General features: G+C 31.2%; 1 protein-coding gene across 1 annotated transcript in view; it reads left to right on the top strand.

Moving 5' to 3' along the window:
* LOC111621944 (endoribonuclease Dicer-like) overlaps positions 1–15,341 on the top strand; it is a 132,753-nt gene that overhangs the window by 104,319 nt on the left and 13,093 nt on the right. Inside the window, exons 10-11 of the mRNA XM_023364196.1 lie at positions 581–794; positions 869–3,681. Coding sequence (XP_023219964.1) covers positions 581–794; positions 869–3,681 — 3,027 coding nt within the window. The remainder of the gene's footprint in view (positions 1–580; positions 795–868; positions 3,682–15,341) is intronic.

Here is a 15,341-nt window from a genome sequence, read left to right as displayed (position 1 = left end):
AATTTTAGAAATATTTTATTAGTAAATAAATCTCTTTCTCTCTACACTTTTCACTAACATTGATAAAATTTATAAAAGACATCTTTAAAACTTTTACTATAATAAGTAATATTAACAATATCATTTAGATAACCTAATTTCTTTCATCTACCACTTATAAACTTGAGATTTTATCATAGTAACAGATTTATTAGCTTAGTCTCAGTAAACATTTTTATAGTATATATAATTATTTTTTAATTTTCATTGAAAAATAGAACATTTGATGTTATCCTAATGTTTTGTTATAAAAACAGAACTTTATTTTTAATATGCTTCTTATTATTTCAACATTTATAGAATGGCTAATTGTACATTGCACATTTAAACAAAAGATATGTAGTCTAATACTGTTATAGTATTATCTATAGCAATATATTTGTATATGTTTTATATTTAATTTCATAAAGAATTAATTAATTATTTTTAAAATTTTAAGTACTGTATTCAATTTGAAGCAAATGTCTTTGAAGTTACTGTATGTGATTTTTGTTTATTTATTTTATTTATGAATTTAACAATTATTATTTTTAAAAAATAGATATGCAGTTTTCCCGTCTTTACTCGATCTGGAGAAGTGACCATCAAGCTTGAATTTATTCAGTCAAATTTAACAATTACAAAACAAGAATTAGAAAAATTGGCATTCTTTCATAAATATACATTTGCTGATGTTTTAAGATTAGAGAAATATCCAATGTTGTTCAATCCTAATGAAGCTAGGCATTCATTTTTCATCATTCCTGTTGATAAAGGTAAAATATTTAGAAGTTTTAAGATTAAATAAAAATTAGTAAAATTAATATATTAAAAAATATTTAATTTTCAGATCCTGATGATGGAAAACATAAAATTAGTTGGGAATTTGTAGATATTATTAATAAACAAAAACAAGTTGTTGCTAGAAAAATTCCTGAAGAAGAGAGAAAAAATTTTATGTTTTGTGTGGAAAAGTACAAGGATGCTGTTGTAATGCCCTGGTATAGAAACTTAGATAAGCCACAATTTTTCTATGTGGCTGAGATTTGTGAAAATTTAACACCAAAAAGTGATTTTCCTGATGCTGGTTATGAAACATTTGAAGGTTATTATAGAAATAAATATGGTATTAATATAATGAATGGCATACAACCTCTATTAGATGTAGATCATACTTCTGCAAGACTGAATCTTCTAACTCCTAGATATGTTAATAGAAAAGGAGTTACACTACCAACTAGCAGTGAACAAACTAAAAAGGCTAAAAGAGAAAATTTACAACAAAAGCAAATATTAGTGCCTGAACTATGCATTATTCATCCATTTCCTGCTTCATTATGGAGAAAAGCAGTTTGTTTACCTTGTATTTTATATCGTGTAAATTCTTTATTACTAGCAGAACAGTTACGTTTAACTGTAGCTAAAGAAATTGGGGTTGGGACTTCAGAGATGAAATTAGGATTTGAATGGCCTATGTTAGATTTTGGATGGACATTAGCAGATGTTTTAAAAGCTCAAGCAGCAGCTGATGAAAAAGAAGCTCAAAAAGTGCAAAATATAAAACCTAATGAAATTATTAGTTCATCAAATTTGTCTGGTGAGAGAGAGAACTTTCCTATTGGAACTTGGTCAAATGAAATGGCTGGTAATAAAAACAATGGAAGTGACTTTGTTATTGATACATTTGATCCAAGTAAGGTTCATATTCCAGATGATGATGATTTTTTGGCTGATCAAGAAGTAAGTAAAATTCAGTTTGATGACATTACTGGAAATGTGTCTAATTTTGATATGTGGGGAGCTATTAATCCTCCAGAAGTAAGTAGTCCTGAATTATTCCAAATTAGGTATGGTTCACCTAGTAACTTTGAAGGAACTGGTTGGGATTCAGAATGGGATACAGAAACTGAAGATGCAAATTTTTATTCTCTCAATCTTCCAGGTTTGGGTTATATTTCTGCTCCAGGGGTATTTAATATGGAAGGTCTTTCTCTTGATTTAGCTTCATGTAGAGATGATGATCTTTGGGACAGTATGGATGAAGATTCTATTTATGATGAAACTGAACTAGAAAAATTATCTCCAATTCCACAGTTAACATTCCAAAACGGAGAAGCAGAAAATTTAATATCAAATAAATTAACTGCATCTGAATATGATGTAACGATTTATGAATCAGAGTGGATTTCTTCAAACTGTAATATTGAATTAGATGTTACAAATTCTTCTCTAGATAATTCAGATGATGAATTAGAAAAACCAAAAGAAATCAGCAAAGTCATTGATCCTTCTATTTCTGAAACTCCAAACGAAATAACTGATGATGATGATGATGATCTCAATTCTGAAAATAAATTTTTACAGAATGATGTCAGTGATATTCCTATAAATCTTTTGGAAAATGAGTTATGCATTATCGATCATTTTCATAACAGTGTGTCTACAGAATCAACTCTTGCTTTTGGTGATTTACTCCCAGATAGAGAAAAATTGCAGTTTTGTGATAAAGATATTTTTCGTGTTCATTTTGATGAAAATATTGATCTAAATCAACATAATGGTCCTAGTCCAAGTATCATTTTGCAAGCATTAACTATGTCTAATGCTAATGATGGTATAAATTTGGAACGATTAGAAACAGTTGGTGATTCATTCTTAAAATATGCTATAACTGCGTATCTTTTTTGTACGTATCCAAATCTTCATGAAGGAAAGTTATCATATTTACGCAGTAAACAAATAAGTAATCTTAATTTGTATAGATTAGGCAAGAAAAAGGGTTTAGGAGAATTAATGGTAGCAACAAAATTTGAACCTAATGATAATTGGTTGCCACCTTGTTATACAGTACCAAAAGGTTTAGAACAGGCTCTTATTGAATCTGGAACACCATCAGGTCATTGGAATATTGGAACTTTAGGACAGGGTTTAAATCTAATGAATGAAGAACAAATTCGCCAATGTGTCTTAAATAAAAAGTGCCAAGAAAATATTGTTGATGGACTAGTACCAAATCAAGAAAATCAAATACCATACATCCCTTATAATTTACTTACACAACATAGCATACCAGACAAAAGTATTGCTGATTGTGTAGAAGCTTTAATTGGTGCTTATCTCATATCTTGTGGTCCAAGAGGTGCCTTACTTTTTATGTCGTGGTTAAAATTAAGAGTATTACCTAATACATCCAATCAATCTGATAAAAATAACATTTATGGAAATCTTGAGCCACCTCAGTCACCTTTACTTAAACATGTACCAAACAGTGATAAAAAGTTAGACAGATTACTTTCTGGTTATGCCTCATTTGAGAAAAAGATTGGATATAATTTTAAAGATAAAGCTTACTTATTACAAGCTTTTACACATGCTTCATATCACTATAATCAGTTAACTGACTGTTACCAGAGATTGGAATTTTTAGGTGATGCTGTTCTTGATTATCTCATAACTCGACATCTTTATGAAGATCCTCAGAAACATTCTCCAGGCACATTAACTGATCTCAGATCAGCATTGGTCAACAATACTTTCTTTGCATCTTTGGCTGTGAAGTATGATTTTCATAAATATTTCAAAGCCATTTCACCAGGCCTCTTTGGAGTTATTAACAAATTTGTGGAAATGAAAAAGAAAAGTTCTGGTTTTGATGACTGTGAGGTGAGAATTCTTTTAATAAATTTACAATTTGTATTTGTATAATTCAATATTTGAATGTTTATTTCTGAAATATCAATAATTAGATGGCATTGCTAGAAAATAAATTTTCTGATTTCTTGATCTTGAAAAAAAAACAAATTTCTGTTTTTTTTTAAAGTTTCAAAATTAAAAAGTATGTTTTATACAGATAACAAAAATGAAGATAAAATATAACATACATAGCTCATAACAACTAAAGAATGCTGCTTAAAGCAAAATATTACTGTGATCAAAAAGTATTGAGAATAGTTCATTTAAACTGTGCACATGCAAGAGAATGCTGTCATTGTTTTTCTCATCATTTGGTACAAATTTCATCAACATCTAGCAGCAATCCTATGTCATCATCTGTTTTCATTTGCAAATAAATTATTTGTCATGTGTGTAAAGAATTTTTCACCAGCAATTTTTCAAAATCTTATAAATAATCAAGCAAAGAACATGCATTAAATTTTGTTTTCACAATGGAATTATTGCTACAAAAATGTTCAAAATATTGCAAAAAGCCTTTGGTAACAATAGTCTATCAAAAACAAGTGTTTTTGAGNTTTTAATTTTTGTTTTTTTTTTTCTTTTCTATTAAGTGTAAAGATTGGTTGTGTTTTGTGTTTGATGTCAATTGAAAAATGGATAAGCAAAATTAGCATTTTTACATATGCTTTTTTATTTTAAAAAGGGCAAAAACACAGTGCAAACTTTAAAAACCTATTTGCGGTGTATGGTGAGAATGCCTTGAAAGAACATGTACCAGAAGTGCTTTGCAAGATTTATTCTGGAGATTTTTCTGTCCAAAACAACTATTCTTGGGCCAGCCAAAAGAGATCAACACTGACAAAGCAAAGGAGCTAATTGACACCAATCCACATTACACAACTCAGGAGAGATTGTAGGTATTCTCCAAATATCAAAATCATCTGCATCATTTTGGCTACATTAGCAGGCTCATTGTTTGGGTTCCATATAAATTGACTGAAACAAATCTCTGAAGAGTGCATTTCTGTCAGCAATTCACTAAGAAAATATGAGAAGAGAGTTCTATTTCTGAAACAGATAATAATGAACAATGAAAAATGGATACTGTATGACAGTATAGTGCAAATGGTCATGGGGCTGTGTGGCAAATCACTATAAATCACTTCAAAGGCAGTGTTTCACCCAAACAAGATCATGTTCCCAATTTAATAGGACTGGAAGGCCATTTTGTTCTGTAAACTGTTTTTGAAGAACAGAACAATCAATTTGGATGTGCACTGTGGCAAGCTGGACAAATTTAATGCAGCTATCCACAAAAAGTGTCTGGAATTTGTAAACTGCAAGAGCATTGTCTTCCATCAGAACACCAGATCACAATCATCTTTGAAAACATGGCAAAAATTATTGGAAATGGATTGGGAGGTCTTACCAAATCATCCATATTCACCAGATATTGCCCCTTTGATTACCAGCTGTTTTATTCTCTTCAGAATTCCTAAATGGGACAGCACTTTGTTACCAAGGAAGGCATCAAATGGCATTTGGAAGTTTTAGCCAAGAAAGGCAAAGTTGTTTGAGCAACTTTTATTACAGAATTACAGAGCTGCCCAAAAGATGGCAAAAGTTTGTAGATCAAAACAGCTTGTACATTATTGAATAAAATTATTTCTTTCCCTAAAAAAATTGTCTTTCATTTAAATGTTAAAAAACTGCATGGACTTATTGACCATCCCTATATTTTATTAGTAGACCAACTTGTAAAGATACTTTATGTGTAATCATTGAATGACACATTAAATTTGTAATTTTTTATATTTATTTATGGTGAAGATAAAACATTTTGAAATTTTAACTTATTTAAATTTACTTTTATTTTGATTTATTAAATGTATTATGTATACAGGGATGTAACCAGATATTTCTGACAAGGGAACTGTTGGAGTGTCTTTTAATAAATATTAATAAAATTTAGTTAATAATTACATTAAAAGTATACAAACTCTATATTAAATTTATAATATTCTCTAAAACTATTAATCAGGGTTAATAGCAATCAAATGTCATACTATTTTATATTAGTTTAACACAAATATGCAAATTTTTAGTAGTGAAAGAGTTGCAGAGGAAGATGACAATACAGTAGAGCGTCGATTTTCCGAATCAATTGGGGACTGGGGTTGTTCGTATAACTGATATTTCAGATAACCGATTTATGTATGAAAAAATAGTTTAACGTATTCGATGTTAAAATTTTTATCCGTTGCGTGTCGCTTCGCGTTGAATTTTCGTCGATGTTAAACCTAACAAAGACTATTGTATTGTTAAAAATTATTTTTTTATTTTGTACAAACAAAATAAATATATTGAAAAATATAAAAACAATAAAAAATTATACTTCAGATGCTAATTTAGTATCAAAAAGTGAAATTTTTGAGTAGCCCAAGACATAGCCAAAGATTGAAGCGCCACAGCACTGGCGAAAATTTAAATTTGCCGACTGGAATTCTTTTGGATGATTGATGTTTCGAATGATTGATTTTAAGAAAATCGACGCTCTACTGTATTACATTTAGAATTTTCGAAAATGGAAGAAGCGTTAAATGTAAACATTCAAAATATTATAGCAGAATTTAAATGTTTATGTGATAATGTCTGGTCTATAGAAAAGATTTGTAGGTCTATTATTTTAGACATTGATAAACAGGTAGTTAAAATGATTTTTAATTAATGTATTTTAAGTAATTATGTAATTAGAGATGACAGTTTTGTCAATTAAGTTTCCAGCTAGCGATTTCTGGGTTGCTAAATTTAAAAAAGAATACAGATTAGTATCTTGAAAAATTACAAAACTTGTAAATAAAACAGAAATAGTAAACAAAAAGGATATTTTAATAAAAGCTGCACAATTTCAAACAACAGTAAAAAATTTGTTGCCATCTTGTTCGCGTAACTTCATATTTAATATGGATCAGTGTGGTTTTTCTTATGAAATGATTTCACCAAGAACACTTGCATATAAAGGGAAAAAAATGCTATTGGATTATATATATCTAATCTTTTATATAACATTTATTTGAGTTTATTCCTTATTCTACTCTATAAATGTAATATTGTTGTCTTCCTCCGCGACCCTTTCACTACTAAAAATTTGCATATTTGTGTTAAACGACATTTAATTGCTATTAACCATGATTAATAGTTTTAGTGAATATTATAAATTTAATATAGAATTTGTATACTTTTAACATAATTATTATCTAAATTTTATTAATATTTATTAAAAGACACTGCAACAGTTCCCTTGTGAGTGTAGATCACCTGCATGGCTGATGGTTTGAGTAGATCTAGTGTAGATTGGTAACCCATAATAAAAATGCATTAGACTAGAATCATTAACAACAAATTATTGTTCAAGGAGCTGCCATGTCGGTAAGGTAGCTTCTTGCATGTTCTATGCAAATCACATGCAAACCATAATGATGCTCAATAAAAAAAGAAAAGGCCGAACAAGAACAAGTATAGAATTTTATTCTTCTTTACCACATAGTTGTTCATGTAGTCTAATATTTGAGTCTGTTTTTCTGTTTTATCCAGGTCAACTGCTTGTGACATTTTTTTTAATGCTGTTTGCTTTTAAACTTAAGTGGTGAAGCAGTAGTAGCTGGCAGAGAGTAAGGAGCAGAAGAGCAATAGTGTGGAAAATGCTGCTCCTTGTCACCCTATCTGGCTAAATCCCTGTAAAAAATAAATTTTATATTCTAATTAAAACAGTAGATATTCCTTATACTAAATAATTGAATTTTAAAAATTATTTTTGAATCACTTACAATATTCTGGGACAAATTTATATTATATTCTTGATTTCTGATTTTAATTTGTGAAAAAATATTGCCAAATTTAATATTAAAACAAATTTGAACTATAATTAAATTTATTGACATGTAAATATGTCAGTCTGTTCAGTGCAAAAGATAAAATATTTCTCCAATGCATATGATATTTTTATTATATTATTAAATATTAATTATTGAAGTAGTATTTAACTAGTACAGTAGAAGTTTGTAAATCCAACACCCACAGAACTAGTGATGTTGGATTATCAAAAATGCCAGATTATTGGACATTTTTGAATTTTTGCAAAATTCTATAAGTTATGTGCAATCTGAACATTGCTATACATTTTGTATCAGCACATGTTACTGTATGCTGTATGCTAAACACTTAAATTTTCATGTTTAGATTTGTTTGTTAAACTACTAAATCATTCTTCTTCTTCTGGTTCCATATTCATTTCTGAATGTAGGATTAGTATTATTATAACAATCTCAATTGTGCTTCACATGCGAGTTCTTCTTCTTTCTTATTTTTCCATTCACATATATTGCCTAACCAACTTTTCCTTCTTTTTCCTGGGCTTCTTTCCCCACAGATTTTTCCCTCTAAAATATTTCTCAAAATTTCATATTTACTTCCTCAGATGATGTGGCCAAAATACCCTGTCTTTCTTCTTTTAACTGTATTTAAAACTTTTTTTTTTCCCCATTCTTTACAAAACTTCATTATTTGTTATTCTGTCTGTCCAAGATATTTCTAAAATTCTTCTGTATAACCACATTTCGAACGCTTCAAGTCTGTTTAAAATATTTTTATCTAAGGTCCACATTTTTACTCCATAAAACAACTGACATCACATAGAACCTTAATATTCTAACTTTAAGATTTAAATTAAAATCTTTGCATTTGAAAAATTTCTGCATTCTGATAAAAGTACCCTTGGATTTTCTATTCTAGATTTAATTTCTTTAATGCATCTTCCTGTATGTTAGTTCCCAAATACTTAATTGATGAAACTCTATCAATTGTTCTGTTTTGTATCTGCAATGTTACATTATCTATATTTTTCTTGCATGAAATAAGTAGTTTTGTTTTCATCTTATAATTCATCTGAAGTCCGTAGAATTTACTTATTGAATTAATCTTTTCTATTAATATTGTCAAATCATTTATATTTTCTTCTAAAATCACAAAATCATCAACATAATGTATATTATTTACATTCATCCCATTTATTACAATTCCAATGTGTTTCATATCTTCTAAAGCTTCTTTAAAAATTTCATCTGAATAAATATTAAAAAGTAAAGGTGATAAAATACATCCTTGCCTTACACCTCTTTTTATTTCTATTTCTTCAGATAACTCAGAATCAATTAAAATGTTGGCTTTCTGTTCGCAGTAAAGATTTATTATAATTTGCAATTCATTTCTATCAATTTCTTCTTCTAATCATTTCCTTTCTTCTGCATGATAAATTAATAGATGTATATCTATTAATTTATCATGCAGAATTCTATCAAATGCTTTCTCATAGACTATAAAACAGGCGTATATATCTTTATTAACCTCTAAACTTCTTTCTTTCTACCAAAACTCTATAACAGTGTTTTTCAACCCGTGGGTCGCAACCCCCTGGAGGTTGCGAAGCCTTACACGGGGTCACAGGTAAAAGAAAAAGACAAGTGTTTGTAGGTCCTACACTACAATAAAAAAAAATCTACAATCTCAGTGAGAAGGCTGTGCCTGTTTATTTTACAGTACAATTGGTTTTTTTTATTGATATTTAGGTCTCAACAGAAAGAAACTTAAATACATAGTTTTTAAAATCACTGACATTGTTTTAATATGGCCCTTGGGGGGTCGCCAGGATTTTTTAACTTGTAAACGGGTTGCTTATTCAAGAAAGTTGAAAAACACTGCTCTATAAGCAAAAAAGCTTCTCTCGTTCCAGAAGATTTTCTAAACCCAAACTGTGTGTTGTTTAAATCATCTTCGCATTTTTTATATATTCTTGTATGAATTATTCTTAAGAAAATGTTTAAAACGTGACTCATTAGGCTTATAGTTCTATAATCACCACATTTTTTTGTATTATCTTTTTTGGGAATTGTTATAAATGTAGACATTAAAAGATCTTGAGGAATTACACCACTTTCATAAATAATGTTGCAAAAATCCACTGAAATATCAAGACTATCTTCATCCAGTAATTTCAAAATTTCATAAGAAACCAAACTCTTCTTAAACACCAGAGGAAAATATACTTTCACAAAAACCTTCATAACTCCAGTGATACTTGCTTTATACATTAGCGAACGTTTTCGACCCCATCCGGGTCTTCATCAGGCTATGTTTATGAGGATTTCAAAATTTCAGTGGGAATTTCATCTGGTCCGGTAGCTTTACCTTCTTTAGTTGTTTCAATTTCATTCTTTACTTCTATTTTCGATATTGTTGGTCCTTCTTCTTTATCAATTATTATAGGTTTTAAATTTCTCTCATCTATATATATATAATCAAGACGAGTTGATAATAACAATAATAATAATCAGTGCAGACCCCAAACAGTTAGGAGTTGAAATTTGGTACCCAGTTAGGGTACGTCACGAGAACACACTAAGAAGGGATTTTTTCAAAATACCTCCCGACGAGGGAGAGGGACAGGATTAAGGCTTAACACTTCCATCAACAATGGAAGTGTCAAGTAACAATGGAGGTGTCAATAATGGAAGTGTTACATAACAATGGAATTGTTAAGAGAAAGTGACGTGCAAGACACAGATGCAGTTTTTTTCTGTTTTTCTGGGAAATCTAACATATTTTTAGACCCATCTAAAAATTCTCTAATTATTCTGGAAACAGGGGGATCCAATTCTTGCATTCTGTGAAAATGGGTAAGGTTGACTATAACATAATAATCTTAATCTTCACTATTGTTACTTTTGCTTGAGCAATGCTGGGCCTACCTGCTAGTCAAAATATAATTTTTCAACATACTCTTTCCATAGTTTCAGTTTTATCCCAATTCCAAACCAAAATCATTATTTTTATTTAAAATACTAGTAAATTTATTTCTTCTATTTGTTCAGTAAACTCTTTAATCTTTTTATGTACATTATACACATCATGTTTTCTTTGCAAATTTTCAATTTCCTCGCATTTTTCTTTCATTTAATTTTCTTTTGCTTCTTTAATTTTCCTTCTTATAGTGACATGGAGTTCTTTATACAGGTAGCCCTCGGTTTACACCGCAGTTCAATTCTTACAAAAGCCAGTGCAAATTGAATCGGCATAAAATGAATCCATATTTACAGTGAAGTATAGGGTTAGGTTCTACATAAGTGAAAAATAAGAAAATAATTTTGTTTATTAATACAATATATTACAAAATACATATAAATTTAATTTTTAAATGTATTTTATCATAAAGTGAAATGTTTTTATTAAAAAATTTTAGTTTTAGATTTCTTACATTCTTTGGAAAAAAGTATCCATCTTTAATTGTTTACATTTTTGTTTTCTTTCATTGAGAATTTCGGAATATGGTCGAATATGATGCTCCTTTTTACATTTGCACTTTGCTCCCAGTCATTGTCTAACTCACAAAGTTCATCTGTCAAGCTTTCCATAGATAAAAGGATACGTTAACCCTACGTAGAGCTACAGACGAGCGGAAACACTGATTGGTCGACCACTGGTCATCATAGTGCATATATAAGATCAGTTTTAGTGGGAAAATTGAAGGTGGCTAAAGAGAGATAGATATCGTCTGACTGAGAAGAAGTAGATATCGTCTGGCTAATAAAAAAGTATCGTCTGACCAACAAGAAGTAGATTTGTCTCACTAACAATAGTTTGTGATCACCGAAAGTACTACTGTATCGTAAGGTGTTTTCCTGAACAAACTGATTAAGTTTAATAACTTGACTCGTGGGTACCTAAACATTTAGTATTTTAATATTAATTTAATGCAAATGTATACATACTCAATAATAATAAACAGAAAAAATAAATATATTCAATAAAAATCTTTGTTTTAACGAATATACAATGTCACGGCTTGGTAAATACATCAACATTGAAATGAAAATCAGTCTAGCATAGGGAAAATCGGGGAATTACACCGCAAAACGGCAAATTGTACAGTGGTGTTATTGTGAATCGGTGTAAATTGAGCCGGCGTAAATCGAGGGCTACCTGTATTTAGTAATATTCTTATTTTTCCAATGTCTTAATTTTTCCATTAATTCTTCTGACATCCATTCTTTCTTTTTTAATGTTTTCTCAGGTTTCAGATTTTGTTCCGCTACATTGTTTATAGTTTTCCTCAGATCATTCCATAATTCTTCACTATTTGTTTTTTCCTCCTCTTTTCTTTTGCAAAATTTTTTTCTTATTTTTGGAAAACCTTCATTTATATCGTTTTTAGTATTTTCCTTTGTTTTGGGATTTCTTAGCTTCACCATATTTCTACTTCTTTTAATACCATTTTTCTTAAACTTAACTCTCATACAAGCCACTACTGGATTATGGTCTGAACAAATATCTGCGCCTGGATAAGTTTTAACTGATGTAATACTAGTCCTATACCTTTTTTGAATTAAAATATAGTCTATCTGGTTTCTCACAACATTATTCTCTTTATCCTGAAGTGATCTCCATGTATATAATCTTTTAACAGTTTAAAACAAGTATTACTAATGACTAATTCTTCTTCCTGACAGAATTGTAATAATTTATCTCCCTTGTCATTACGGGCTTCCAATTTAAAGTTTCCACTAAATCATCAATTCTTCCTTTCCCAACTTTTGCATTAAAATCTCCCATAATAACTAAGATTTCATGTTTCTTTGTATATTTTAAAACATCACTTATATGTTGATAAAAGTCTTCTATAATACTGTCATCTTTTTTTGCAGTTGGTGCATATACTTGAATTATATTTAAGATTCCTAGATTTGTTTTTATTTTTACTAAAGTAACTCAGAATATGATAAGAAGAATAAAACTGCCTTGCTTGTACTTTCATTACATAAAACACCTACTCTGTGGTTATGATTTATTGAATTCTTTCCTGAATAATAAAAATTTCCATTCTGTGTTTTGCAAACCCCCATACCAGGCCATCTAACTTCACTTAAACCCAATATATCAATCTTTAATCTTTCCGTTTCCTTCACCGTATTATCTAACTTTCCACTTTCAAACATACTTCTAACATTCTATGTAACAAATTTTTTGTTTTGCCCGAAGATTATTAGCACCCTCTGACCATTGAAGGTCTGCTGGGGACTGAGGGCCATACCTGGATTGTATGTCATAATACTATAACAAGGAAGAAAATAATGTGGCGGTTTTCCATTGTCTTCCACATTCCCATGCTGTTGACTATAAGTAAATAGTTCATTGCCTTTAGGTGCAATTTCTTACCCTACCCCTAGGACAAGAGATTATTCTTCTTCACCACAAGAATGAAGTTGGAAGTTTATCACGACTCCTGCTCGGTCCCCTCCTATGTTAGCTGTATTACCAACGTTGCCTGTCCCTCACTGGAGGCACTATGTCCCACACTAGGAGGTATAATTTTCCCATCAGCAAATTTGAGACCATAAAGGCATTTCTCGAATTCTCAGGTACTTTTGAAGTATACTTATCATAAGATAACTTTATAAATAATATAAAATATTGCATTATGGGATTTCCCATTTTAGCTGTATTATCTGAAATTGTGCTATGAAACATCAAATCTATTGTTTTTTAATTTTCTGTTGTTATTGCATACACATTAACATATTTAAGATATGTTGATGACATCTTTATACACTGCTGGCCATTAAAATTGCAACACCAAGAAGGAAAGCAAATAAAAATAAGATATTTATTGTACGTAAACAGTATGGCATGAAGACAAAATGATTATATTTGCAAGCAGTTTGGGGGTTTACAGGGGTGTGAAATTAGTAGACACAGTTGCCACCCTGGCAGCTAAAACAGCCCTTATCCAGTTAGGCATGGGGTTGAACTGGGCTTGGATGACAGAAACGGGCAACTCATTCCATGCTGCTTCAAGTCTATGCCACACTTCATCAACCGTATTAGCTGTAGAGGGGTGGCGGCCCAGTCTCTCAGGGGTCCGTATTCTGGTCATTGTCTGTCGTCTCTCACAAGCCGATTGCTGATTGGTTAATCATTTGTTTACGTCTTGAGAGATAATTGCGTCTCTCTAAACGCGATTCTGGACAACTTTTTCTCTTTTCGATTCTCTCGTTTATCAGAGATGAGCGGATAGTTGTCTTTCGGCCATTCTTTCGTCTTTTGCCTCAATTTCATTATATCCAACATGGACGATTGGATGCTACTTGCACTGTACAATCGTATTAGAGAACGTTCTCTATCTCGGGAAAGAATATTTCGAGAGAGAAAATCCTGATTTTTTTCCAGCGCCTACTCAGAAACAACATTGATTCCATTTTTTTTTTTTCTTTTAATTATCCTACATCAATTACTGAACTGTTGAATATGATATTAATCTTACTTAGTTAAGAAGAAATTAGATCGCAATATTTCGAAAAATATCTAAGAACTCACGCTTTTCTAACTTAGATTATTAAAATTTTAATTTGTTAAAAGAGACAAATTGACATTACAATCTAAAAATGTTATAAAACATTTTAAAAAAATAATTACTTCGTCGAAAAATTATGTGCATTATTTGAGCACGTGCTTTCCTTGCCACGTGATCTATGATTACATACTCTGCACTTTTGAAAATTTTACAATTTCATTGGTTAAAATTCTATACCGTGTTACGCGTGCAGATAACCTGAACATGTATAATCAACTGAATAGAATCGTGACATCAACAACAAAGACGAGATCGTTACAAATGACCAGAATTGCCACTGTGTATGAGAGACAAATTTCGTCTCTCGCTTTGACGTCATTCGTCGGTGAAAGAAGAGACGAGAGATAAGTGACCAGAATACGGCCCCAGATGTTTTCAATTGGTGAGAGATCTGGAGACCATGCAGGCCAGGATAACAATTGAATACCCTCTCTACCGAGGAAGATCAGAACACGACGTGCAACATGAGGTCTTGCATTATCTTGTTGGAAGATGACGTTTCACAGGCCTCGAAAATAGGTCACAACCACTGGACATAAGATGTCAGAAATGTACTGATCTGCATTCAAATTACCGTCGATCCGAACTAGAGATGTGTGTGTCATGTACCCAATGGCTGCCCATATCATCACACCAGGTGCAGGGCCCCTATGCTGATATTGAATGCAAGCAGGCGACGAGTGGTCTCATTGGAGCCTCCAGACATGCATACAGCCAGAATGATGCATGCAGAACTGGGACTTGTCTCAAAAGATGATATTGTGCTACTCCTGTATCCAGCTTTGTCGTTGGGCACACCAGAGTTGCCGTCTCTCTCTATGCTGTATTGTCAAGGGAAGCCAAAGTAATGGTTGCCATGCTGACAGTCCATGCTTCTGCAAACATCATTGTACCACACAAGCGGATACTGGACGTGCTGCAAACAAGCTCATTTCCTGACTAATGGTCCTCGATGTGGTTGTACGGTTTTGCACGGCTGACCTCACAATATGTCTGTCCTCTTGGGTGTTAGTCATGGGAGGGCATTGAGATCCTGCATGCCGTTCAGTAAGATTCTCAGCAACCCATCAATTCCATATTCGCATGACAGTGGTTGGATTTTGACCAGTGCGAGTGGCAATATCACGGAACGATAATCCACACTCTCGATTGGCAACGATTCTGCCTCTATTGAATTCTGACACTT

The sequence above is a fragment of the Centruroides sculpturatus genome, unplaced genomic scaffold (assembly GCF_000671375.1).
Source record: "Centruroides sculpturatus isolate CEXI.00-Female unplaced genomic scaffold, Cexi_2.0 scaffold31, whole genome shotgun sequence".
NCBI lineage: Eukaryota > Metazoa > Arthropoda > Arachnida > Scorpiones > Buthidae > Centruroides > Centruroides sculpturatus.
The sequence above is the reverse complement of the archived record's forward strand: the minus strand, read 5'-3'. Positions and strand labels throughout refer to the sequence as shown.